Source organism: Acanthopagrus latus, chromosome 16, assembly GCF_904848185.1.
Source record: "Acanthopagrus latus isolate v.2019 chromosome 16, fAcaLat1.1, whole genome shotgun sequence".
Classification (NCBI taxonomy): Eukaryota; Metazoa; Chordata; class Actinopteri; order Spariformes; family Sparidae; genus Acanthopagrus; species Acanthopagrus latus.
The window spans coordinates 2,157,770-2,182,987 of record NC_051054.1 but is presented as its reverse complement, the minus strand read 5'-3'; the positions used below and the strand labels follow the sequence as shown (position 1 = coordinate 2,182,987).

The window sequence follows — 25,218 nt, the reverse complement described above, 5'->3', positions numbered from 1 at the left end:
GCAGTGAGTTTACTGCGGTTCACCAGAGAGAGCCAAGCTGCTGGTGAAGCAGCAGCCTAATCACAGCCAGCCTACCGGGAATACAAAGGGTGAAGCGAGGTGCCAGAAACAGCCGACTGTTGTGTGGCCGAAGGTGAAGGTCGGCGTGGAAGAGAACAGCGTGTGATAAAAGAAATTTGGCATGAAAGTGAGGCGGCGGTGCAGAGATATATCTGCAGTGAGCCCTGCTGATATCTTTTTACTGTTCCAAGGCTTGATTGGACTCCCTGTTTATTGTGTGATGTCAACTCGTCACCAGTGTAACAATGTGGGAGGATTACACTGTAACCACCAACACAGACATATGGAGGCTGCACACGTGACTGACTCTCACAGTTCCAGAGAGTCAAGCACCATGAACTCGTAAATAGAGGCTGCTGCCGTCAGCAACTATCGGACACAGAACTTTATTCTTTCCTTGGCGAGTGTGCAGTCAGCGATGGTCTCAAACTCGATCAAAATGTGCTGGAAATTAATTCTCTAATCAACACACGAGAGGAGTTAGAACTGCTGATGTCAGGAGGTAGAAGAGTCATTCAGCCCGCTCACCTGTTGAGTTTGAAGTCCGGAGAGAAGATGAGTTTTCCAGGATGATCCACGGACCTCCACATCAGGCCCAACATCAGGATCTCCAGCCAGCAGCACTTCAGCAGGTGGATCTGATCCGCTAGACTCAACTCCACGAAGCCTGAGGACACGGAGAGATGTGAGGAAACACCACAAAGAGCCTGCATCCGTATTCTCCATCCTCTGCCTCGATTCAAGAGCAAATTTAACGGATGGAAGATGTTCCCACATTAAACATCAGAAGATACTGGACACACTCTTCCAGAAACACATTTTAAACACCACGTTTGCTTTTTTCTTTGCTGTGGCCTTTTAACAGCCTCTGTGCACGAACACTGGATCAGCAGAACCTGGAAACAAAAACAGCAGACGGACAAACACTCGTACACAAAGTTCGACACGATGTGTGTGTGACTTTGTGTCAGAACCTCCCAAAATTCACACAGCTGTGCCGGCGGAGGTACAAGATTCATTTGAACTCATTAACAACATGTTTGTCGGACTGAAGCTTCGGTGCAACAGACAAAAGTTGCTTTCATCAGAACTCTGTGGTTCTGTCTGATCTCAGGTGGTTCAGCTGCACAGGTGAGGCCGGACCATCTGTAACATAAGTCCAAAGATCTCCCCACATCTAACACGAGACAAAACCACATAACTCTCTCTGATGTCTGTAAAAAAAATAATAAAATCTCAAAAAGCACGACTACAGAGAATAATGATGACATCATCGCTGTCAGAGGCTCACCTGTCTGCTCTTCTGTAAAGCAGACAAAGCACACTCGCATTTTTACTTCTGTCAAAAGTAAAAAAAAAAAAAAAAAACTGGGAAAATGTGTCTTTATTCCAAAAAAATAAAAAAAACCTGGGACTCTTTGTGATCCCGTCACATTAACACCTCTCCTGGGGAGTTACCTGCTGGGCTGAACACTGGCTGAGAGAAAAGGACAAGAGGCATCAGACAGGAAGAAAATGAGAGGAAGAGGCTTTAAACCAGGAGCGGGACGCCGGGATCACGAGCAGCCTATATATCAAGACATGAAAGGCTAATGATTCATTTGAGCGCCTGTTCTCCGTCTCTCCACGCAGCCGTTATCTCATTTGTTTGTGTATTTAACCATCATGGAACTGGCGGCGTGGCGGAGGATGTGTTTACTGTTCCCTCGCTTTGTTTTTACCTTAACACCTTCAAGGGGTTTCTCAGGTATTCTAAGACTTCACACACTGTTGATGGTGACAAAGACAAACTGCTCCCACTGACCCAGAGTTGTCGTGAGGGAGTGTTTACCCTGACCTTAACCTTGAATGGCTCTTTTACTCAGACGAGATGAGCAGAACGTCCCCACGTCTCGCTTTGATTACATGTAAACTGGACTAAAATTAGAAGTTCACGTCTATACTGAGACTCAAGTACTCAGTGTGACAACCATAATGCACACAAAAGATTTGCTGCATGGTTTCTCGTGTTGTCCCATTTATTTTCTATTTTAAATGAAACGACTGTGGCAAATTTAAAAAAAAAAACTTGAAACATGTGAAAGACACAGCGAAGTTCGGTTTGTCCACGCTGGGCTGCTGGAGAAATGTTTTTATATTCAGTTCAGCCAAAGACATAAAAAACTTTGAAATTTAAGAAGCTGGAGTCAGATTATCTTCCTACAATTAACAAATAACCAGTGATGAGAACAGTAGATGATCTCACCAGGTATCTTTTTGGCCCAGCTGATCATGAGCACCAGTTCCTTGTCGGCCAGGTTGGTGAGGGACATCATCATGCTGGACTCGGTGAAGGGTTTGTTCATGTCCTCCATGAGGTAGATCTCCGGGGGCTCGGCCTCCATGATGCGGGAGATGAACTCCTCCGGGCTCATGGCTGAGTGGTGAACGCGTTTGGCCTGAGGGAGCGGGGCCAGAGGAGCCTCCAGGTGGAGGTGCCGCTGGGCCCGAGAGCCCAGTCCCACCCTGACCAGACCTCTGCCCGTGGGGTCCCGAGGCTGGAGTCCACCGCGGCGGTGTCGGGCCCCTCGGTAGCTGCAGCGTTCGCGCCTTACACCTGGTGGATGAGGACCGTTTGTTTCTATTTTTAGTTTTAGAAGAAAAAACTCTTTCCTAAAAGACGTACAAGCTCCCCGTCAATATTGAGAAACATAGAAAGACTGAAACATGTTTTATGAAGTCGTGGGATGAAGACGGAAATGTCAACATCAGTACCTCATTCTTAATAAACAGTGAGATCAAAATTTCCTGGAAGTCTCTGCAGACATAATTGCTACTTTCAAAAGGCCGAGCGCCACTTAACAAATCTACGAGGGAGAATCATTTGCAAATTTTCCAATTCAAATCAGGACCAGAGTTTTCACCTCGAGTGGTTTTTAAAATACATTCTGAGCCCAGAGATCCGCAGTGAGCTCCTCTGTTACAGCTCTTAAACAGTACAGCAACAGTTCTGTCAAATAGTTAGATGAGGATTGATAGACTGTCCTCTTATACAGACAGGAGATGGTTAGCCTAGCTTAGCATAAAGACTGAAAGCAAGGGGAAACAGCTAGCACCCCAAAATCACAGTAAAATATAAAGTTAAAATGTTACTTAAGAACTGAAATAAAAAGCACGCTTTGGATCTGGACGATAAACTGTATTTCTGTGATTCTGATCCTGTGTTTTCAGAAGTCTCTCCGTTTTTTTATGCCATAATGAGGTCACAGCTAACACTCATGACCTTCTCTCTCTAAGTGCTTGAACTTTCGAGCCGCACGAAGATGACAGAACGTCAAAGTAACGTCCAATTATTGTGAAAGGCGAGCACCTACCGCACTTCATCATGCCCACTTCGTAGCATTTACGTAAGCGGCAGGCCTGGCAGCTTTTGCGGCGGTTCTTGTCGATAGTGCATTGATTTGTAGCGGGGCAGATGTAGTCATTGTGTCCTGCGGGAGAAGGAAAAGAAAGACTGCAGAATTCTTTTGATGGATGAGGAGAAGGACTGAATGGTGAGTATTCATGGACAGAAGGACGGACCTTGGATACTTCTCTTGAAAAAGGCCTTGCAGCCCTCGCAGGACCACACGCCGTAGTGGTAGCCCGAGGCGTAGTCTTGGCACACGGCGCAGAAGTGCATGTCGGCCTTCTCCACCGCCGAGGCGCACGAGGAGGAGTTCACGCCTTCCCCCCTCTCGTCTGATCTCTTCCCCGGCGGCTTGTTACAGCTGATGACGGCGCTGGCAGGAGAAACACAGACGGTGTGAACGAGGGACAACTTGACATTTGGAATTTTAGCCCGTCATTCACCCGTCGTTAGTCCCTCAACAGGTACTCTTTTCTTCAAAGACGCTCCACAATTACATTTCAGTCGACTGGAAAATTGCACCGGGAAAACTTCGCAGCCTTCATCATTTGAACGTAATGGGTGTGTGAGTCGGCAGCATGACCAGTGAAGTTATGACTGTCATCAACTGGTGGCACAGATGAAAGCGAGTGGAACCACAACACACGTCATCACGTGGGTTCAACCTCGCAGCTCCGACGAGCGGATCCACACCACAGTGTGCCACAGACCTGGTGATCCACTGGAGTTCAGCGTGTGAGCGGTTTGTTTTGCCAAGGTGTTAAAAAGTGAAAGCATGCAACAACTCAGTATAGGGGCGTCTACAAAGCCCAGCTGGTGGAGCAAACACTGGATCATGGAGAGACGCTGCAGCAGCTCAGGGTTGGAATCGGACCTGAGGCCCGTTCTCTCATCCCGTTTTCTCAAGCTTGACTTCATGTCTGGCTGGTCGTCTATTGAAGACGAGTGAATTACACATTTACAGCTTATAAAAGAGTCTATGGGGAAACCTTGTTCTGCTCTGGGCTGTCAAAGTCCATAAGCACAAAATAGAAGAAATTGTTCTAGATTACTGCGAGGGGAACTGTAATACATCTGCACAAATCAAATGTGAAGCCATTTTTCTTTTTGCCAAAAACACGTTTGATGAAAGTCATGAGACAAAGCCTCGAGCCAGTCATTTAAAGGCAGAACAATTTCCAGTTTCAAAGACAATTTCCCCTCGAGCTCCTGCGTTTAGCTTCCCTGGCACTCAGCACCGTCTTTTTTAAAAGCTGTATTAGTGAAGCTATTTCCATCCATGCACCAGTCTCAGTGCACCTACCTGCTGGTGGTGACAGCGTGGGCTTTGGGCTCCAGCCAGGGCGCATGTGGGCTGGGTTCGCTGTAGATGCGAGGCTGAGGGCACTGCAGAGCCAGTGAGGGCATGCTGGGGTGGCTGTGGGAGGGCCAGAAGGCTGACGGGCTGATGGAGGGGCACAGGTAAGATGGGCTGTCAGTGATGGGCTGCCTGGCGTAGCTCAGCACCGGCTGGCTGTAAAAGTTCAGGGGTCCGTGGCCGTGGTTGTACTCGTGGCTGCTGTCCGCGTACGGAGACGGGATGCAGACGGTGTGGCTGTCCATGCCCAGCGGAGGGCTGTAGGCGGCGGAGAGCTGTCTCGGGGAGCTCGGCCTCTCCGAGGGTTTGCTGGAGTCGACTTCCTGGAGCTGAAGCAGTGAGTGAGAATCCAGCTCGGGGGACGAGGCCATGTCAGGGGGGATCGACTGTCGACAGGGATGATGGATGTGATGACGCACCGGGTTCCTCTATTGCATATTCTAGTGCTGACAGGTCCTGTGGCAGAGGGGGAGAAACACTGGTTAAACTGGTGATGTTCAAATAAAACAAGAGTCAACTCAGCACTGTGTCGAGACCGTGAAGAAAAGCTTTCAGTGCCGTTTTTTGCTCTTCTTTCAACACAATGTACTCTCTAGTTCTGATATAAATTACGTTGTTGTTTTAAGATGAACATTTTGCCTCCGTCACTGGTCGTCACACCACGTATAGTTGATCACTGGATTTATGAGACGAAATCCAGATGCCACATTCCCTTTAAAGCATCAGCGTGTCTCACTGTCACTGTGAGAATGAGAACATGCTGATGTTAGCAAGCATTTCTAGCTCTCTGAAGAAAAGGATTACGTTGGCTAAAACATTATGACGGATATATAAAGCTCCACCAAGGTGTCCCGATTCATTTTTTCCAGTCTTGATTAAAGCTGCCGTCACTTAATAATTCACTGTTGTATATTTTTAATATCTGTCTCTCTGTTAACATGGTGGCAAAATCTTGAAGTGCAGATTCAAGAGCTTTCTTCCTCAATAACACATACAAAAAAATTGGACAAGATTGGACACGTTGAACCCAACAGCACAGAAGATTTCAGTTTCAAGATTTCTCTTATCAGATCATCTTTAAAGCCAATTCCTTCCTTCCAGGCGTTCCTGAGATATGGTGCCCGTGATAATGGGACAGACACGAGGTCACAATGACCCTTTGAGAACCTTTGACCACCAAAACATAAAATCTGTCCAAGTGGATATTTGTGCCAAATTTGACGAAATTCCCTGCAGGCATTCCTGAGATATCGCGTAAATGAAAATGAAATGCACGAGATGAAAATCTTACGACAACGATAATCGATTGCCTCATTGTTCAGGACGCTCGAACACACTCAGCAGACATCGTTATTGATTTCAATTATTTTCATTGCTCTGTTCTACCTCTTCATGTCTGTCCTATAAACTCACTCACTGGACGCTCGTTGAAGCGAATATAAAGAACAAAGTATGATGAGCCGAGTGTCCAACAACCAAACCAACACCAACACTTCTCATCACCAGAGAGCAAAACGATAAATCAGTTAAAAATCCATCCTCAACTAACCAGGTAAGACAATTAACTAAACTGGCCCCAAAATGTAGCAGATAAAAACACAAATCAGATTCAAACACAAGCACTGATTGCTGGAAACAAATTTCTTCTTTGTGCAGTTTTAAAAATGTCTACCGTCACTTTCCGGCATGGCGCTGAAGCAAAGAGCTCAGATATTGTTGTTCCGAAGCTTTCAGGAGCTGTGAGGCGGCTGCAGAGTGGACGGGAGACGTCATGCCAAACAGTCGCAAGGTTGGTCGAATCAACAGTCAACATGTGTGTCACACATGTCAGGTCAGAGTGGCCTGGAGCAAAACAATGCAGCCTTACCTGTTCACTCTGCAGCCTGGTATCAGTCTTTATAGGACACTGAGCATGTGTCTGTATTTTCGCAGTGTCCCACAAGTGCTGCGGTCACGTGGCCGCGGCGTCCATAAACCCAGCTGGAACATGTTGCTAATTACGATGAATTACAGATAAAAGATGCACGATGCTTTTTATTAACCTAGTAACCTATTTGTTAACTCAGGTGTCATGCAACACGTACCAGGTTCTGGTTTTTTTAGGGCAGCATCTGTCCGCCTGTCTGTCAGTTTTCAGTTGAGTTCAAACTCAAAACATCACCAGGTTAACCAGGAATCGCTGCTAACTGTAGCTGCCGTTAGCATTTAGTTAGCCCTGCAGCTAGCAGCCCCGACTGGAGCTTTGGATTTATCTTTTTTTCTCTCTCTATTTTTTTTTTTCTTTTTTCTGTTGTATCCTTTTGTGCAGCACTTTGGAAACCTTGTGTTTGTTTAAGCCCGTGCTATATAAATAAAGTGGATTGGATTGGATTGGGACGTGCCGAGGCTAGCTGTTTAGCATGCTAACTTCAGTAGATACATCTTCAACGTGACACATAGACATCAACCGATATTTCTTTGCATTCTCTCGATAATTTTAGTTAAAAAAAAAAAAGTTTTCAGCTAAAAGTCTTACGTGTTGCACCTTTAAAAGGGAAGTGACAGTAAAGCACAATAACACCTCCTCATACAACGATCATGCAGCTGCATTTTGTGTCTACTCGCACTCTGGCTGACAACACAAGTATCGACACAGCACAATAATAGAAATTATCAGAATAAAACTAATTGCTGACATTCTGGTGACATTTCACGCCAGAGTATCTTCCCGGAATTCATCACCGTCTGTGATTGCTTAGATTAAAAAGTTAAAAAGGAATCAAAAAGGTGTGAAAGAGATTAAATGGCTCACTTACTTTGAGGCTGTGTGGCTCAACAGTTTGGCTTTTACTCATCTACAGCATAAAAAAAAAAAAGTTGTTTTGTCGGGACGTGTGTGCTGAAGTTTGAGCTTTGGACAGACGGGTGTTCATGGCAGCCTTCCATGGTAAACCACCAGACAGGCAACACAGGGTCAAAGGACAATGTCTTAATGCAGCTCTTTTATTCCAATGAATCATTCACATGCTCCCACTGATCTGATATCTGAAGGGAAATTATGCTGATTTTTATCCAGCTTCAGGCTCTCCGCAGTGTTTCCTGCACCCAGAACTGAAGCATCGTTGGAAGAGCACCTCCACCAACAGAGCGTCGCAGTGGACTGAGATCTTGTGGCCCCGCTGCCTTCGCTTGAAACCAAAACCCAAGTCTCACCAAACTCGCGGTATGACGTCCACCGGCAGGCGCACCACAACCCTTTTTTCACCTCTCATGTGGCAACACAGTTTTAAAAGAAAAGACGACCTCTCCATCGCTGAGTTACGTCTTTAAACGAACACGCTCAGAAGACTTCAACCGTCTTGCTTTCTCTCTAATCTTCCTAATTTCTAACAACCCAAAACTGTCGTTCTACAAGATAAAAGAGTGAACACGGTAGTTTTGACCTAAAAGCATGAACTTCTCCTAAACCTGACCAACGAAGGAGTGAAGAAGAAGACATGTTCATGAGACAAGTCAGTCGCAAAGTTCGTCTGGCTGTACGGCTGATTAATATAAAACAGTTTGGCAGGTTTGCTGGTGAGCAGGAGGTCAAGAGGTTGAGCATCAGCACCCGTTTGAAATATAAAATGTGTCACATGTCAGAATTGCACCAAACTCGACGCTGCACTTCCGCGAGTCCTCATCGACAATCATGCTGTGTGAGAAGAAGTTCGGAGGAACGGGTGAACAAACCAACAGACAGACGGAGATTCTTAGCTTTACGTGTGAGCACTCAAATATATATTTATAAATTATCATTCGGAAACAATTCACTGAACTCAATCAGTAACTGATTTGCAGTTTTTTCTTTCTCAGAATCATCTTTAGGTTTAAGACAAAACACTTCAGCTCGAATCCTTTTCACGATTTTGTTCTGGACAAGTAAAATAAATCAGAAATTGTTTGATTGTTAGAAGTTATTCAGTTATTCAGCAGATGAATTTTCTTTATCTAGCCTAAACGTGTCTTAATAAACCGGCTCTCCGCTGTGACTCATGAGTGAATAGCAACTAAAGAAAAGCCTGGAACACCCTGCAGAGTCCAGTCAAACAGAGACCGTCCTCCCTGTTCACACTGAAAACTGTGTTTTCATCTCATAACAACGGATCTCACATGAAGAGAGGATTTCTCCTGAGCACAGATGAAGCTCAGTCGTGTCAGATTAGATAGAAGACGAGTGTGACCGTCTTCACCAACACAAAAACATATCTGTTCCAACACATCATCTCTGAGGGCAGTAACAAAAGCTTGTGTCTGCAACACGACAAAAACGTGAAAAACCAGACGGGGAACATGAATGAACGTCCGGTTACGCAGGCCGGTGTATCAAAAAGCTGTTTATTTCTGCTGGATAAAGGAGCGTGGAGCCCCTCGTCCCCTCAGAACAAGGCTCCCAGCCAGCAGCACATACCGAAACACAAAGACCTCCAGCGAAACCATTAGCCGGCTTCAATCCCTCCATTCTCTCGGCCTCACAAAGCCGACAAGGAGCTGCTGGATGAGAGGAGTCGTGGGGAAGTGACTGGGCGGACAGATTACATGGGAGCTGGACGGAGCTGCTCCTGGCAGCTCCTCAGGAAATCGACAGGCTGATTACAGCGTCGGCGATGTGGAGTCATTATCGCTGTCACTGCTGCTGCTGCTGCTCCATCTACCTGTCAGACAGGTGTGGCCCGCCTCCCGTAGTGATGTACTCCAAAAATAACCCCACAATCCCTCGGTGTGTCATTTTGAGCCTTTTTATTCCCTCGTCGTGATAAATTAAGCATTTTTACACAGTTTATTTGAGTCAAACTAACTATAATACTTGAAATGGAGAAAAAGGAAGAAAATAGAGAAACAGTTGAGCTAAAACAACACAGGTTGACTGTTTAGCAACAAAGTCAGCTGCAAAGGAGGAAGTCAGGTGAGGCACTTCAGGGTTAAACACAGGACTTCAACCCAAAAGAAGCCAAACAATGATCTTCACCAAAACCTTTTAATGCTTTACTATGGAATTAATCTATCATATGATTCTAATACAGACAGCAGCCGAATTCTAACATGTCCGAACATTCAACCTGCTGCAGCGTCACTGATTGGGACACCTTGGACCTTTGACCCAGAGACCTGCAGCCTGCATGTGTGTGATAGATGCTCCCGACAGGAATCAATACAGCGGTCCGTTATATGTGATGTCCACAAATCAACACTGCAGCGACACGGCTTCAGTTACAACACACCAAAGTCAGACTGGAACTCTGTGGAAAGAAGAACTTTTAGAAAGAACTGAACTGTTAGATCTGGTTACATCTGAGAGCGGCACCGCCCGGGCTGTAAGTGTGGGTCTGGTTCTCCCTCCATGATGGCCGTGAGAGCTCTCTGGACCCGACAGAGAACATTTGCACAGGTGTGAACACGAAGCATATCTTCTGCAGCGTCACCTGACCAGACAACAAATCCACAGCCAATCGTATGTCGACATGTCGGATTTGTTGAAGTTACAATATTCACAGTGCACACGAGGAGCTGGAACAAGAAGAGTTTTTCAGTTTTGCTTGAAAAAATTATTTGAACAATTAACGGATCGTCAAAGAAGTTGACAGTTCTGATGTCGTTTCAGCTCTTTGAACATCAAGAAGTCAAGATTACACGTGCAAAACTCCTGAAATGGTCCTTTAACCCCACCACAGTCTCCACTGTGCCGTGTGGCCGGACATGATCGTGGTCGTTCTAGTGTTTCCAGCAGCTGCATCACAGGAGCTGTGGTCAGCGGAGAAAACATGCAGAGTCTATTTTTGATGAAAGTGGATCATAGTGGCGTCACTTTACATCTGGTCAACATTCACTGCAGCCAGAAATATTAACAAATCACACACACAGACAAATAACTGAAGGCTTTAACTACAAAGCTACTCAACCCCAGCTGAAGCGCAAAAATCACAAACAAATGATGAAATAAACGACATCAGACAGACATGAAACACTCCCAGAGGGACGTGAAGTTGCACTGAAGATGGAAAACAAAACAGCAGCGCACACGCCAAGTCACGGAGACGTGCCGGGTGGAGTAAAGGGGTGAGACCACAGCAGCTGCTGGCATTTAGAATAATAAAGCTTCACTTCCGACGTCAGGTATCTTTCTCTGCAGGAGTTTCTCAGGGCTGCTGTGAACAACGAGGCTGCAGCAACACAAGCTGAGTGCAGACGCAGGAGATCATCATGTGAGGTGTCAGACTCCCTGAAAACACCCGCCGCCTGCAGCGAGCAGAGCCACCGCAGCGCTGCCTGCAGCTCCACACGGCCGTGTTTTAGTTACGCTCTGTACTCGGGTATCTCTGGCTGTGGGCGACCTGTGGATGGAGCGGGGGAGCTATCAGGAATCGCTGAGCGCGGTGACCTTGGTGAGGTTTCGGCGCCGGCCGGTGGAATGCTTTTTCAACGTGGGCGAAACCCCCGGAGAACAGAAGGGGGATGTGCTAAGAGTTCTTATTTTTGGTACTGACAGGACTTCCCTCCATCCTCCCCTCCACACACACACACACACACACACACACACACACACACACACACACACACTCTGACTCCCCCACAGCTCAGTTATTCGCAAGTGGAAGAGGAATCTGGTATTTACAGCAACAGCCAGATTATTATTACACCACGAGCAGACTCAAGGCTGCAGGGAGGAGGTTGAAAGGCGGACATCCTCGCCGGGGCCTGAAAAAACAGGAGCAGATAGGGTCGGTTCTGTTGATGTGATAAAATAATCAGCAGCAGCGTCGGAGAGATTAGAGCGGCCACCGAGCTGCAGTAACACCGTGATGATAAACTGACCGAGGAGCACCGAGTTCAACCAAGAGACGCAAAATGAAAAGACATAAAAACTTCTTCAGACACGTCAGCGCTGCAGGAATCTGATGGGAATATCAACTTCAGTTCTTGTGAGGAGATCAGACCTGACAGATCTGATCGGACCGGATCAAGGCCCTGCTGCTGTGTGTCATATCTTGGATTCACATCAGTTGCAGAGAACAATGATGGAGCAGCTGAATCTCTGAGGAAACTGTCATCCGAGTTTGGGCAGCGAACTGAGATGAATTCTCACATCCATTTATTATAGTTGGTTTAACCGTTTGCAGCAAAATCCTTGAATAAAATCACTCTAGAATGTCAAACTGTGTCTTCAGATCCTTTCATGAAACACACACACACACACACAAAGTGCTCTTTGAAGAGCCCGAGCTTTGTTTTTCCTCTGGTGCACAGTCGGCTGCATCTGAACATGTTCACACACGATGCAGCAGTTCTGTGATACAACTGATGTTTTGTGTTGAAACATCGATAACTACTGAATATCTGAGCTGTGTTTCTTCACTCTTCTCTCCTTCCGCCTCGTTCAGGAGTAAATCAACCTGGATGCTGTCGCGCTGAACTCACAGGACACGAGCCTCGTTATATTCATCTTCATCGGTCCAGATGTCCTGGTGGCATCGACATATTCAAGGTACAGTATGGAAGTGACGACAGCCTACATCTCCATATCTGTAGTCTGTAATCTGAAGTACACAGACTTTCAGACAATATGAGATGAAACAATGTAGTAAAAAAAGTATTAAATCACTTTTTAGCACCTCTTTATCACTCACACCACCTGCAGCCAGTGAAGCGAAGCAGTGCCGTTTCCTTATTTTGTCCAAACCTCTGATCCACACAGCATGAGGAGAAGAGAGACTGAAACTGAGCACAGATGATAATTCTGTCCAGATCATTCTGATACATGCCGTTTCTCAGCAGGGTGTTAAAAACTGAAAGTTAACATGTTTGACTGTGTCTGGACTCTTCTCCTCCGCTGACACTGTGAAGAAGATGCAGCCATATAAAGGAAAGCGGGGCGTCTCCAGACAAACTGACTGGACCAGCAAACACATCACAGTCATGGTGGACAAATGTCCAATGTCATCAAATATTACCTGAAAGCTCCGGAACACTAACTGTACTTTGCAGTGAGACTCTCCGTGTTCAGGTTGACGGTGATGTGATCATACTGACCATCTAACATTTCACCCTCCAGCTCTGGTCGCTCTGCATTAACTCCAAGATATCCAAGTAAGCTTGAACAACTAGTCTCACACACCTGACATGCAGCCGTGAGAGGAGCGAGTCTCCGTCGCTTTAAACACACTAAACTTCAGTGAGTTGGTCGTCATGCTGACAGGAAACTAACATCACATTAAGTCAGTGGTGAACTCGAAGCTGCAGAAACCAGCTGATCCTCCCAAAAAAACACACTTTAAAAGGTCTGACTGCGAGCTGCACCTGTCAGCCTGGAGACCTTCCCTCTGTTACGCACCGCGGTCTGAACCTCCTTCTCCGCCTCTCCTGGTGCCAAAGTTAGAGAACGAAGTGAGACAAACCTGTCCGTCGGTCCAGCTGGTGATCAGAGCGAAGAGCTGAGCTGCTGCTTTCAGGAGTTTTGTTGCTTTTTAAGCGCCTCCTTCACCTCCGCTGCTGCTGCTGCTGCTGCTGCTGTTGCGACGCGTCACACAAGGCACGAAAACACGAACCGTGACGCGCAGAAGTGAAGCTACACACGGACATCACATGCAGCCTGCCGGCGCGCTATTCCTCCGACAGCTCCTTCATTCCTGGCGCGGTGTTAACGCTCCCCTGCTTCATCCCCTCTGCAGTCCCTCAGCCTGCAGGTTTAAGGTTTGGTCGACTTGGAGACGTCAGTGGCCACGCCTGTTCTGGAGAGCTGCCCGGCGGCGCGGCGCGGCGCGCAGGAGGAGGCTCCAGGACTTTACTCCAACATGCAGAAAAACCCCCCAGAAATCAGAAGTTTTATGTTCGTTTCACTTCATTAAATGTTTCTCATAAATTAAATTTTAAAAAAAAACGTGGCTGTTGTCATCAGACTCTAAACTTTCTGTGTGCTTCTCCTCTGCAGCCTTCAGCGTCAGAGTTAATGATTAAAAGAGCCAGAGCGCCATAAACCAGAACAGGAGGCCAACATGGTTCCGCTCGCACGATCTGGACCCACCAAGGCAATTTATTCTCTCTCTATAAAACTGCAGTGAAACATAAACCAAAAAGCAGAACAGACGTGATTAAAACCTCCTGCAGCTGCGTGTTTTCATTCCAGCCACCTTTTCTCCTCTGAAGCTGAGTCACTGAAGTCAGTTTAGATAAATCACAGTCACTGATGTTCTGATAAAGACAGTCAAACATCTGGATCATCTGGATCCAAACGTGTTGATCTCTTCCCTGTTGTTTCTTTAAGCAGCAGGGCCGGATTAACCCTCCAGGGAACCCGGGGCAGGGCTCCAAACAACTGTTTCCTTCCCTATTTTATCTATTTATGAGTCCAGTTTTATTGAGTAAAATGCAACATGTGTGCCTAAAATACAATAAAAGCATTTCAAATGGACTCTAAAGTGTCAACTCACAACAATGAGAGTTTATTCATCCATTTAGTCTCTAATGGAGACGGTGCCGGAGGATTTGGTGCCCGGCGGCAGACAGAATTGCAGCGTTCAGGTCAGTTTGTGGAGCAGCTTAGTGGAGTTTTCATTTTACGAGATGAACTCTGGGCCTCGGAGCGTCTGGAGAGCGAGCCGGTCGTGTCTCATGGAGAGGGGAAGGAAGGAATGTGCTGATGTTTAATTTAATCTTTGTGCACACTTTCATTAACCTCACATACAATCTTCATCAGCAACAGAGCAGGAACCCTAAATCTTCCACTGGCATGTCTTTTCGTGTGCTTTTATTTTGACAGTTTTGTAATTAAACACCAGCTTCCTGCTTGTAAATAAAGTTTCTCCATTTACCTCTCTCCCTCTCCACACACACACACACACACACACACGCACTCTGTTAATTACTCTGCGCTCATTTGCCATTAAATTTGTTTAATTTGCCGACTAACTCATGAAAATGTACCATAATTAATTCAGTCCATTTGTTTGTGTGCGCCGAGTTTGTTTTTTAACAGCAGGAAGACGTGATCAGAACAAACCTCCACAGCGAGGCGGTTCTGGCTGGTTCGGTCCGACAGAGTTTAAAGCCTGTTCTCATTTTTGATTTTCCATCATTGATTTTCATTTCTCTGAGCTCCTCTCGGGTCAGCGGTGAGGTCGTCCGGCTTTATCGTATCCACTTCCTGCGCTGACCTCATGTCTGTATTTTCAGACTCTGGTGCGGTCGCATGAAATGAGATCGTTTAACTGGGCCGAGTGTCAGAACTTGTTTGAAATGTGTGGAGAAAAAAAGGTCACAGTCACCTTTTCACTGGATTTGGACTTTGTGGTCACACAGTGATGATGCGATGATGTAACGACGGTGTTTTCCAGCAGTTAATCCTGTTTTAACCTCCTTTAATGGAGCCACATTCTGGAAAAGCCCCCCGGTGAGATCAGAACAGAGCGATGCATGCTCAGGCCTGTAGGAGCCGACCAATCAGAGCAGACTGGTTCAGACTGAGGGTGAATAGAAGTGCTGCAACAATGGACTGTTAAGGAACTTTTAACTGCCTCAGCATCCAAATCAGGGTAGTTTTGATTCAGCAAAGACAAAGAAAGGATGAGAACAATCCGCAGCAGAAACACAAAGACGAGGAAGAATCTGGAGGAGCGGGCAGCGAACCGGGAACAAGCCGAAAGGTTTGATCGAATCCAGCTTTGTTTTCCTCTCCTGTATGTTTCCCTTGGATGAGTCATTCATTCGGTCTTTGTCAGTCCTTTAGAAATACAGACAACATGTTCTGATTCATGGATTCTTTCTTTGCCTACTTCAATTATCTTCTGATAAATCTATCTACCATAGTAGCCGCTGACACACACACACACACACACACACACACACACACTGCAGCCCGATGCTACAGGATGCAAGGCAGCACCAGCGGATTATTATTATTTCCTTTCCAAAAAATCCTGAGTGAAGGGAAGAACTGTGTGTTCCCTCTCGTGTCCTCTCCTCTCCTTTAGCCTTTGCTCCAGTAGCACAGAGACCAGCGAGAAAGAAAAAGATAAATGTGCCCTCCCCCCCACGCTGGTGTGTGTGTGTGTGTGTGTGTGTGTCACGTGTCTGAGTCGCCCTGATTTTTTTTTTTTTTTTTTTTGGAGACCAAATTCTTTGCAAATGTGAAACTGATTCATCCTTTTTTTTTTGCCAAATTTGCTTTATCATGACTGAGTTAGTTTCAGCGGCGGCTCCCAGCACTCTCCTCTGCCCGTCGCCTATTACTCCTGTGACAGGCTGATTATTGTGCGCCGAGGGTGAAGCCCAGGTTAAGTCGGGAGGAGGCAGATGGATTATTAACATCTTGCAGACTGATGTTCTCAGAGAGACGAGCCGAGCAGAGCGCAGGTATCATCTCAGCGGAGTCGCTCAGGCCTGACGTGTGAATCTCTCCTCCATTCTGATGAGAGATGAATTTTGTGAGGCAGAGAAAGGAAACTTTATTTAAAAATTTGGATTAAAAGGGAGTCGAAGTTGTAATTCACTCACTGGAATTCATTAAATCTACAACCTGGTCAGCGTGCATGTTCCTGCAAACCACGTGTATGTTGAAACGTTGCGGTTATTTACGCTAAAACGATGAAATGTTGTGTTGTACCAACGCTGCGCACACGTTCCGTTAGTGTTACTGTCGTGATCAGATCTCGTGTGGCTCACCTGGTCCTGTCACTCCAAACACAGCTGGACATGATCCTGACGTTCTGTCAAAACACATCCAGGTTTGTGGCCACAGTGTCCTGATGTCCTGTAAAAAAAATAAGAATCTGGTGTTTTTCTAATTACAGATGTTGAAAAGCCATTTCATCCCAAGCATTTCAGTTTGGCGGCCGGGTGTGTCATTTCACTGGAGAGGAGTTCAGATGCTCCAGGCTCCAGGACACCACAGAAGTTAGACAACAGCTGACACGAACATTCAACAACTTCTATACAAACGAATCAGTGCAGCTTTAAATCGTATTCATGCATCATAAAAGTCAACTTTTCTTTGTTTTGCATCAGAGAAGCAGGAGAGATTATCAAAAAAAAACATTTACATATTACAAACATCAACTCAGGTTTCTCCTGTTTGTATCATCACGGCACACATCTGCGCTGTTTCCCATCATGCATCACTCACACTGGCAGCACTGATACCTCACCTCCTTCCCTCACGACTGTTTTCTAACAAAGTGTCTTTGAGCTTTTTTAATTCACAGCGTGGAGGAGTGTGGGAGTGAGGAGCAGCGGCAGGAGAGGTTACCTTGAACTCTTGTACCTCCAGTCTTGTGGAAATCCTTCCCCTTGTCTGGGAAAATTTAGGGCTTTTTTTTCTAAATTCTCTGGCAGGACACGAGCTGCTTTCGGTCCTTGACCACGAGACGCGAAACCCCCAGACGGCAGTTTTTCAAAAGAAAACTCCCCGTTCAACAATGTGACAGAAATGACGTTCACTGATGCTCCGGCTCAGGGAGAGACACACCACGATACAGATACGACGGTGTGGCAAACTATGAGGAGAAACAACATTTTGACACTCGACTCCACAATAATCGAGTTTAGATGAGGTGACTAAACTTTTCTACGGACTGACTGAACGTCTGAAACACGTCGAGACAACTGAGCAGAAAGATGGCTGCAGCAGAAGAGAACACACACATTTATTTGGCTGGTGTTTGCAGCAAATAGTGATTTAGACACACACACAGAAAGTGGTCGAACCGGTCTGCCATCCATTTGTGTTGTTTACGGGAATCTGTGTATCATCTGCCTGTTGCTATGGGGGCTTTTTTGTCCTTCGTTCACCCACGTCGGTCCACTGAAGCCGCCAAGCACAAACAAAACCAGCAACAGAGGACGGGAACAAGAAGACACACACACACACACACACACACACACACACACACAGTGAGAGTGAATGTGTGTGTTGGGGATGTGGAGCTGGCAGAATGTAGAAAGTGAGTAATCAGGATTTAATCTGTTTTTAATTGGCTCAGTGAACTCGGCACACATTCAGCGCGGATCCTTTTTTATTGAGCAGCGATATTTATTCTCATTGAAGACGTTTCTGAGGTAGAAGTGAGATTTTAACAGATGCTTTCAGTGAATATTGACATTGGAGGATTTTTTTTTTTGTTCTTTTCATATAAATGAAAGCACTTGATGAAGAATAGTTTTGAATAATTCATTTGGGCAAACTCAGATAATGAGTTCCTGTTGTGGCCCGTCTGAGGCGGAGGTTTTCCCCGGACACGTCCAGTTGGACCGGCAAGACAGGCTGAGCAGCACGGCCTCTGACTGATGTCTGACAGCAACACAGCAGCCGGCTGTCGGCCCAGAAACATCTGTCCTGCATCACCAGATGTGTTTCTGCAGTGACTTTAGGATCAGGTGCGTCCTGTAGAATTACCTGCTCACGCAGCACAGACCGAAGTAAACTCCAGCGTTTAGAGCTGCGGGTGTTGTTGCATCGTGCTGCACCGCTCGCAGCACTCTGCTGCCATGGAGACGTGGAGGATGTTTACCCAGCACCGGCCTCAGGTGTGGAGGGAAGAGAACGGATTTCTGTTTTTCCACTGCACAGTATAGATGTTTTTTTTTTCTTCTTTTTTGGGGGTCATCATCTGTTTGTAGCACGTTTAAAATCTAATTTCTAAAGATGAATCATATCCTCCTCCTACACACTTCCCCTTTATCCCTTTTCCTTCAAATATGTCATATGAAAGTTGACATTTTAGGCATTAGTATTAGGATTAATGCAGCAGAATTTCAGTATTCGAGTGTCAACCTGAAGTTCGACCTCCAGAACGACGCGAGCATCGATGTGTCCAACGACTGGACTGTTATCATTCAGTTGCAGTCTGGTTAGGTTGAGTTTAGTTTGTATGTAACGTGATGTTCATAGTGGTAGGTGGGTGTTTATCCCCAACATCTATCACCAGCTTCTTCGCTCAGCAGAGGTCAAGGTGGGTCGTTTGTAGATTTGGGTCAGACTTGGGTGCATGTTGCAGATGTAAAAATGCAGATGATCACTTCTTTAGTTATCAGAAGACATTAAAAAAATCTCCAGGAAAAATAATTTCTCACATCAGTTTGCAGGATAGAACAAGGTAGCTGATAAAATGTGCCAGCAACAGTTGAACCTGAGCGCCCGGCTCGCACACTTGGTGTTGTGCTTGTTGATGTAAGGCTTGCATACAGCTCCATGTCATGTAGCCCCACATATACGGCACTAACTGCATTGTTTGAAACACAAACATTACCAGTTAATCGATGTTCTCCAGAGGACACCAGCAGGGTCAAAGTGGATGTTTACAACGGCTGCAGTTTCACACTTTTTATCTGTAAATAGCTGAAATGCAAAGTTCTGCTCCACAGCAGACGGAGCCGGAGGTCAACAGGCATCATTATCTTCCTGGTTGCCGTGCAACATAACATTTTGACGCGGTGAGCCTCATATTAGCGTTCGCAGCCTAATACCTGTTAACAAGGAGGATAATGGAGTCAGTCAGAAGCAGGCTGATGGTGGTTTCTCTACATGTTACTGAAGAAAAAGACGAGAAACAGAAGACGAGGGAACACGACGTCCCATCAGAGAGAACAGAGTGCAAGTGTGCCAGTTTAAAGGGGCACTTCAGCTTTTATGAAACTCAGCATGCAGCTGAATAATCTGTCCAACATGCAAGTGCTGGACAGATTACTCAGTATCCTGCACGTGTGACTCCCTCAGTCCTGAGGTGATGTTTGGACAGGCTTGTAACTTCAGAGGTGAGTTGTATTTGTCCAGATTAACTCTGCTTGTGTCCTGAGTGGAACTACAAGTGAACGTTAACGTACTATTTTAATCCAATCATCTGTTCAACCAACTGCACGCTTGTATAATATAATAGGCTCATATAATATTATGATGAACATTATTACATCAGTATGCATATCGGGGTGTCTGGCATCTATGAACGAGTACAGTTTGATTTACTTTCTCTATTCATCTGAGTTTATTTCTGTGCTTGTGCTGCTCACACCTGAATTTTGTCTTACAACAGACTCCTCTTGTCTATTTTTTGCGTTGGCCGTCATATTTTTATTACATTTCTATCTGTAGCAGAAATTTTCCACACAGATATTCTAAATATTTGAATAAAATGCATTTACTTTGCTGTATCATGAAAGGAGTGACTCACGTCCACATCCGGCTCCAAACATCTGTGGTTCTTTGGCTCGCTTGTTCCCCGTCTGCTTAGATACAAATCATTTCGCTTTGAGTTGGGATGGCATGACTTGAAAGACCGCTCAAGGTTTTCATGATAATATTTGACCTTCAGACATTTAATGTGCTGCGTGTCACTCCATGTTCTTACATGCTGAACAACACACTCGACCATAAATCACATCTCACGGCCTCCATACGGCAACGCAGGCGCAAAGCTGAGCGGCGAGTCAGCAACAAAATAAACTTGTGCTTCTAAACTGAAGTGTGTGATACTGCAAAACAAATCCCAAATCTGCAGAAGAAGAAAACATACCAGTAGTTTGTTACACTGCCTTTGGTTTAGTTGTGAGTTGGGAAACCAGTGAGCGATCACATATTTTTTGTTGACTTAATGAATTCATTATTTTCAGGCATTTATGTTTTCTGTTGCAGTTAACAAAAAACTCAGACTTCCTCCTTTGCTGCTGTAATAACGACCACGGCCACAAGAGGTCACCGCCTGACAACAAAGGTAAACACGGGTCGTAATAAGATGCTCTAACATCCGACCTATACGGTCACTTTAGGTTGGAAGCAACATTTCAAAGCGTCAGGTTTACTGACACACATTAGCAAACGTATTTTGCCACATGTTCAATCAAAAGTAATAGATTACACACTGTAACACTAAATGTTTGCCACTTTATCTGCTGCTTGTGATCAAGTATACTGAGCTCAGCTGCTGAGTCATTTTCTTTGTTTCTTTGATAACATCAAACTGTAAAAGCATTCAGATTTGAAGCAGATACATGTGACTGTATTCTTAGTTTTATTTTACTCTTAAATGTTCAACTTTTCTCTGTTTATTGCTGTCTTTCACTCCTTGCAGTATAATAACCTTGTGAAGTTTTTGAGACTTTCATCACTGCAGAGATCTTGTATGTGACAATAAAACATCTTGGACCTTGAAGTGGAATGAAGCAGATTGATTTTCTTTTCTGTAGAAGACGATCATGAGTTCCAACTTCAACTGAGTCTTCAACTTTATCTAGCCTCAACACATCGACTGACACTTGAACTTCAAATTACAGTTTAAACACTTCAGATAGATTTCTGCTGTTGTAAATACCGACTGACACTTTAACTACAACACTGCACACACTCGACTTAACGACTTTCATGTCTGGCTCTGTAAGTGACAGTTTAACTGCTTCCACTGCTGAAGACATGGACTCACATTTCAACCGTGTCTGTGACCCGTTTTCATCTTGTTCTCCTCAACTGAGTTCAAACTGACAGATCAACTGTCCACAGGACCTAAACCTGAATCTGGACTCTCAGATGCTCTCAGTTATTACGCTTCAACGCTTCATCACTCTCTGTGTCTTCACACTTCAGGACGTGACAGCTGTTTGTTACTCAGGTACCAAAAGTTCATCTACGAGGCTCCAAGTAAGGTTTTATAATATCTTAAACAAAAACATTGTGAACCTTCAGCGTTTTGCTGCCTTTTCATTGTTACTAGTTAATGTTAGCTCACTATAAACCGCTTGCTATAAAATGATTTCACAAAGACTACAGGCATCTTTTAAGGTGGAACATTTTCTTGCATGTTACTGGTCGTTAATCAATTAAGTGTCAATGCAACATCTTTGACATCTCTGTGTGTTTCTTTGTTTGTTTTCAGGCCATCTTGCATGAAAGATGATTAATAGATCGGAGCGGTGGTCCGGCACGCTCCGGCACGCTCCGGCAGCGCTACACATGTGAGTTTTTAGTTTTAAAAACATTCTAACCACTTTAAACTGTTTGCACATCAACATTTCCATGTAAGCAAGCACACTTAGTCTTCCAGTCATTAGAATTTATCATTGAATTTGGTATAAAGTGTCAGTTTTGCTGGGTGGCTGTAGCTCAGCAGGTAGGGCAGGTCGACTACTGATTGGAAGGTCACTGGTTCAAATCCCGGCTCCAGGCAGGGCTGAGCTGCATGTCGAAGTGTCCTTGAGTGAGACACTGAACCCCACATGCTGATCAGTGAGGCCCTGCGATGAGCTGGCCACTCGTCCAGGGAGTACCGTCCCTCACCCTGAGTCGAGGCTGGGATTGGCTCTAGCGGCAACACCCTGCGACCCCCATGGAGAGGGATAAGTGATTACAGACAATGTCATGTCATGTCATGTCATGTCACGTGTCAGTTTTTCTCCTGATGCTGCAACTTTACCTCAGTGATCCTCCAAACTTTTAAAGATTTTCAGAGCAGCTTATCTGCTTCATCTCCACAGATAAACTCCGTCAACCATTTAGCCTCATTAATTCTGGGACTGATACAGTAAACAGAGTTTTATTACAGCACAGAGCTGTAAGCTGAGAGTATGTTTGCTCACTTTAATAAACGCTCTCTTAAAAAATCCTGAGGGCTTTACAGGAGAAACAGGGAGAGGTGACGGTTGAATACTCGTGCAAGCAAATCAGACGTCTCCTCGCAGGAGATCTAATACCCTTCATTTGACTGTGGCTTTATGGTGAACCTCCTGTCAAAAAGGTAGAGATTCCTTTTTTTTCATTACACATTTCTTTTTCTCTTTTTCTTTCTTATTCCTTCCCAAATAACTGTCTTCAATCTGAACCCGACAGACACTTTAATGCACCGAGCGGGCTTCTCCTTCCCCTCGCGAAAGCGATGACACCATTCAGCTCCGACCTTTTTTTCTCTGTTGGCACCGCACCGTCTCTGACAATGGAACAGGAGGAGGTTAATATAAGTTTGGCAGTAGGAAAAAGTATATTCGGAGAGGTTCGAACTCCTCTTTCGCTATCTTTTCTCGCTCTCTTCATTGTTCTCTCGTTGCACAAAAGGGCCTTTCAGTGTCCAGATGTGATGGAAATTGAAATCCAGAGTGAAATCAGGGAATAGTGTGCAACACAAAGGACGAGTCCATTCAATCAGGAAGAAATCAGAGCTCTGCATCGGCCTCGGAGGAAAAGCGAGATGACACCAAGCGCAGTGATCTACAGGTTGTCTGGACATCTCTGCATCTTGTCCATACACAGACGTGGTTTATTCTCATGGTGCCAAATCCACGTTCACTGAGCTTTTGTGTGAAAACGCTGGATAAACAACATCTTTAATCGTCTGTGAATCGTCCATACAAGCCACAAAATCAGACACTCAAAAATCAAACGTCGCCTGGATAAAAAGTCGTCAGGTAACGTTTCTGCTGACCGCATGTCGGTGTGTCGTAGCTTCGCGTCACACGGACATTTCAGCAAAACATTCGACATGTTTACGACTTTACTTTCATATCGGCTGCGTTCAGAAACATTCGGCCACAAACCGCCTTCTCAGCTTCATCTCAGTGAATACACGTCACTGATCTTAATGTGTTTTTGGAGCCTCAGTTTCCCTTCCAGGGATGAAAATATTCCAAAAAAGCATAAACTCATTATTTGCTTCGTCTGCAGTAGTTTACTGTTCGTGTCAGCTTCTGTGTCTTGGACCAGTTCACACTGCACGTGATACACTTCCCTCCCCACCTCTAAAAACCAACTGTGCCTTTAAGTACAGTGTGTGTGTTAGTGTGTGTGTGTGTGTGTGTGTGTGTGTGACAGAGTTTCACCACCCAGACAATGTGATAATCAGACCGAGGTTCGTCTGCTCTCTGAACTGTTGGCAGAAGACAGAAGGTGGATGTGAGGAGGCTTAATAGCGCCATCTGTTGACGAGGAACATGACAGACTTTATTCTCATTAACAGTCTCAGTATGATCCGGATCAGCTGTACTGATCAAGTATTTTTGCTCACTTAAAAGGCAGATTCTTACATGACGTTTCTTTAATTTACAAAAAGAAGACAGAGACATTGGCGCCATGTGAGGCTTGAAAACATTTCACAGCTTTTAGTTTCAACATTTTAAGTGAAGTGAAAATCAAAAAAAGTGAGGACAAGATATCAGAGCAAATCTAAAAGGTCTGTCAAGGACAAATACTGAACATTTCCAACCTGATAATAACCAAACTGAAATGAACGAACAGAACAGCTCTCTGCTGCAGCTTCACCTTTAACTCCTGGTGCTCCTGCAGCGACCGTCTGTCTGCAGAAGGTCACATGTTTCCTGTCAGAATGAAAAACATGTCATGTCATGTCATTGTCCGTAACCGCTTATCCCTTTCCATGGGGTGGCGGCGTGTTGCTGCTGGAGTCAATCCCAGCCTCGTCTCAGGGCGAGGGCAGGGTGCTCCCTGGATAACTCACCAGCTCATCACAGGTTGTGGGGTTCAGTATCTCGCTCAAGGACACTTCGACATGCAGCTCAGCCCTGATTTGGGATTTGAACCAGTGACCTTCCGATCACTAGTCGACCTGCTCTACCCGCTGAGCTACAGCCGCCCAGAATGAAAAACATCTGAAATATAATGATTCTCATTTTTTTTTCTCCAAAATCTCATTTCAAACTTTTTCAAAGTCCCTTTTTATTTTATTTCTTTTCCCATTTTGCTCACAGAAAAGTTGCAAAAAAAAAAAAAGTCCAGGGCATTCAGAGTTGACAGCCGCGCTCGCAACATGACAAATAAATTGAAAGTGGTTGAGGTAAACGTGGACGATGGAGAGTTAACGCCGAGCTCGACGTGCCGATGACAGCCTCTGATTCTCAGACACAGAAAAAGGAAAAACATAAAATAGTCGGATGTCTTTGTCTCTCTCTTGGTGAGCTTCATGAGATAAGAAAAAAAAAACGTGATTATGAGGCCGTGCACATACCTGCAGCATCCTCTAAACCTAATACACTTCATCCTCCCTCCACTCTCAGGGAGACGAGGACTGGTTGTACCCAGCTGTGGACAAAGGACAGCCTGCTTTCTAGGAATCTGCACTCACTGCTTCCAAGAATATCCCTGGAACATTATAAGCTTCCTTCAATATTCACCTGACTGACACAGACCGCTGACAGAAGGGAATCAGTGACGAACAAAAGCTTCAGCTCTACACGAACATCCAACACAGGATGAAACGAACAGAATGAAATTTCCTTTTCAGGTTTCAATATAGTTTCCTCCAATCAGAAAAGAGTTTGAATGAGGTCACTCCAGGGTCAACAACTCCCAGAATACAAAAAAAATAACCCTCGCTAAGAGATGAAACCATTTCCACGTCGGCATCATCTGACAGAGAAATGTGAGTTAATGAATTAAAGGAACAGCCCCAAAAATCCAGCTTCATTTCATTTTTAG

The 25,218-nt window shown here is 45.2% G+C and overlaps 1 protein-coding gene and 1 long non-coding RNA gene across 6 annotated transcripts in view; one reads left to right on the top strand and one right to left on the bottom strand.

Moving 5' to 3' along the window:
- The window catches only part of esr2b (estrogen receptor 2b), a 90,524-nt gene that overhangs the window by 7,855 nt on the left and 57,451 nt on the right, over positions 1-25,218 (bottom strand). The window contains exons 4-9 of one of the 5 annotated variants that reach the window (XM_037071641.1): positions 16,479-16,566; positions 4,752-5,261; positions 3,622-3,821; positions 3,414-3,530; positions 2,306-2,656; positions 589-727 (exon numbers count right to left, since the gene is read on the bottom strand). In XM_037071641.1, coding sequence (XP_036927536.1) covers positions 589-727; positions 2,306-2,656; positions 3,414-3,530; positions 3,622-3,821; positions 4,752-5,176 — 1,232 coding nt within the window. In that variant the 5' untranslated portion in view covers positions 5,177-5,261; positions 16,479-16,566. Of the gene's footprint in view, positions 1-588; positions 728-2,305; positions 2,657-3,413; positions 3,531-3,621; positions 3,822-4,751; positions 5,262-6,477; positions 6,601-6,672; positions 6,696-7,600; positions 7,768-13,216; positions 13,485-16,478; positions 16,567-25,218 lie in introns of those variants that run through there. The other 4 variants (XM_037071640.1, XM_037071642.1, XM_037071643.1 and 1 more) reach the window with 4 other exon arrangements.
- Positions 13,509-14,796, top strand: LOC119004591. Its single transcript, XR_005070255.1, has 2 exons — positions 13,509-13,647; positions 13,750-14,796. It is a non-coding gene; the product is annotated as an uncharacterized LOC119004591 (long non-coding RNA).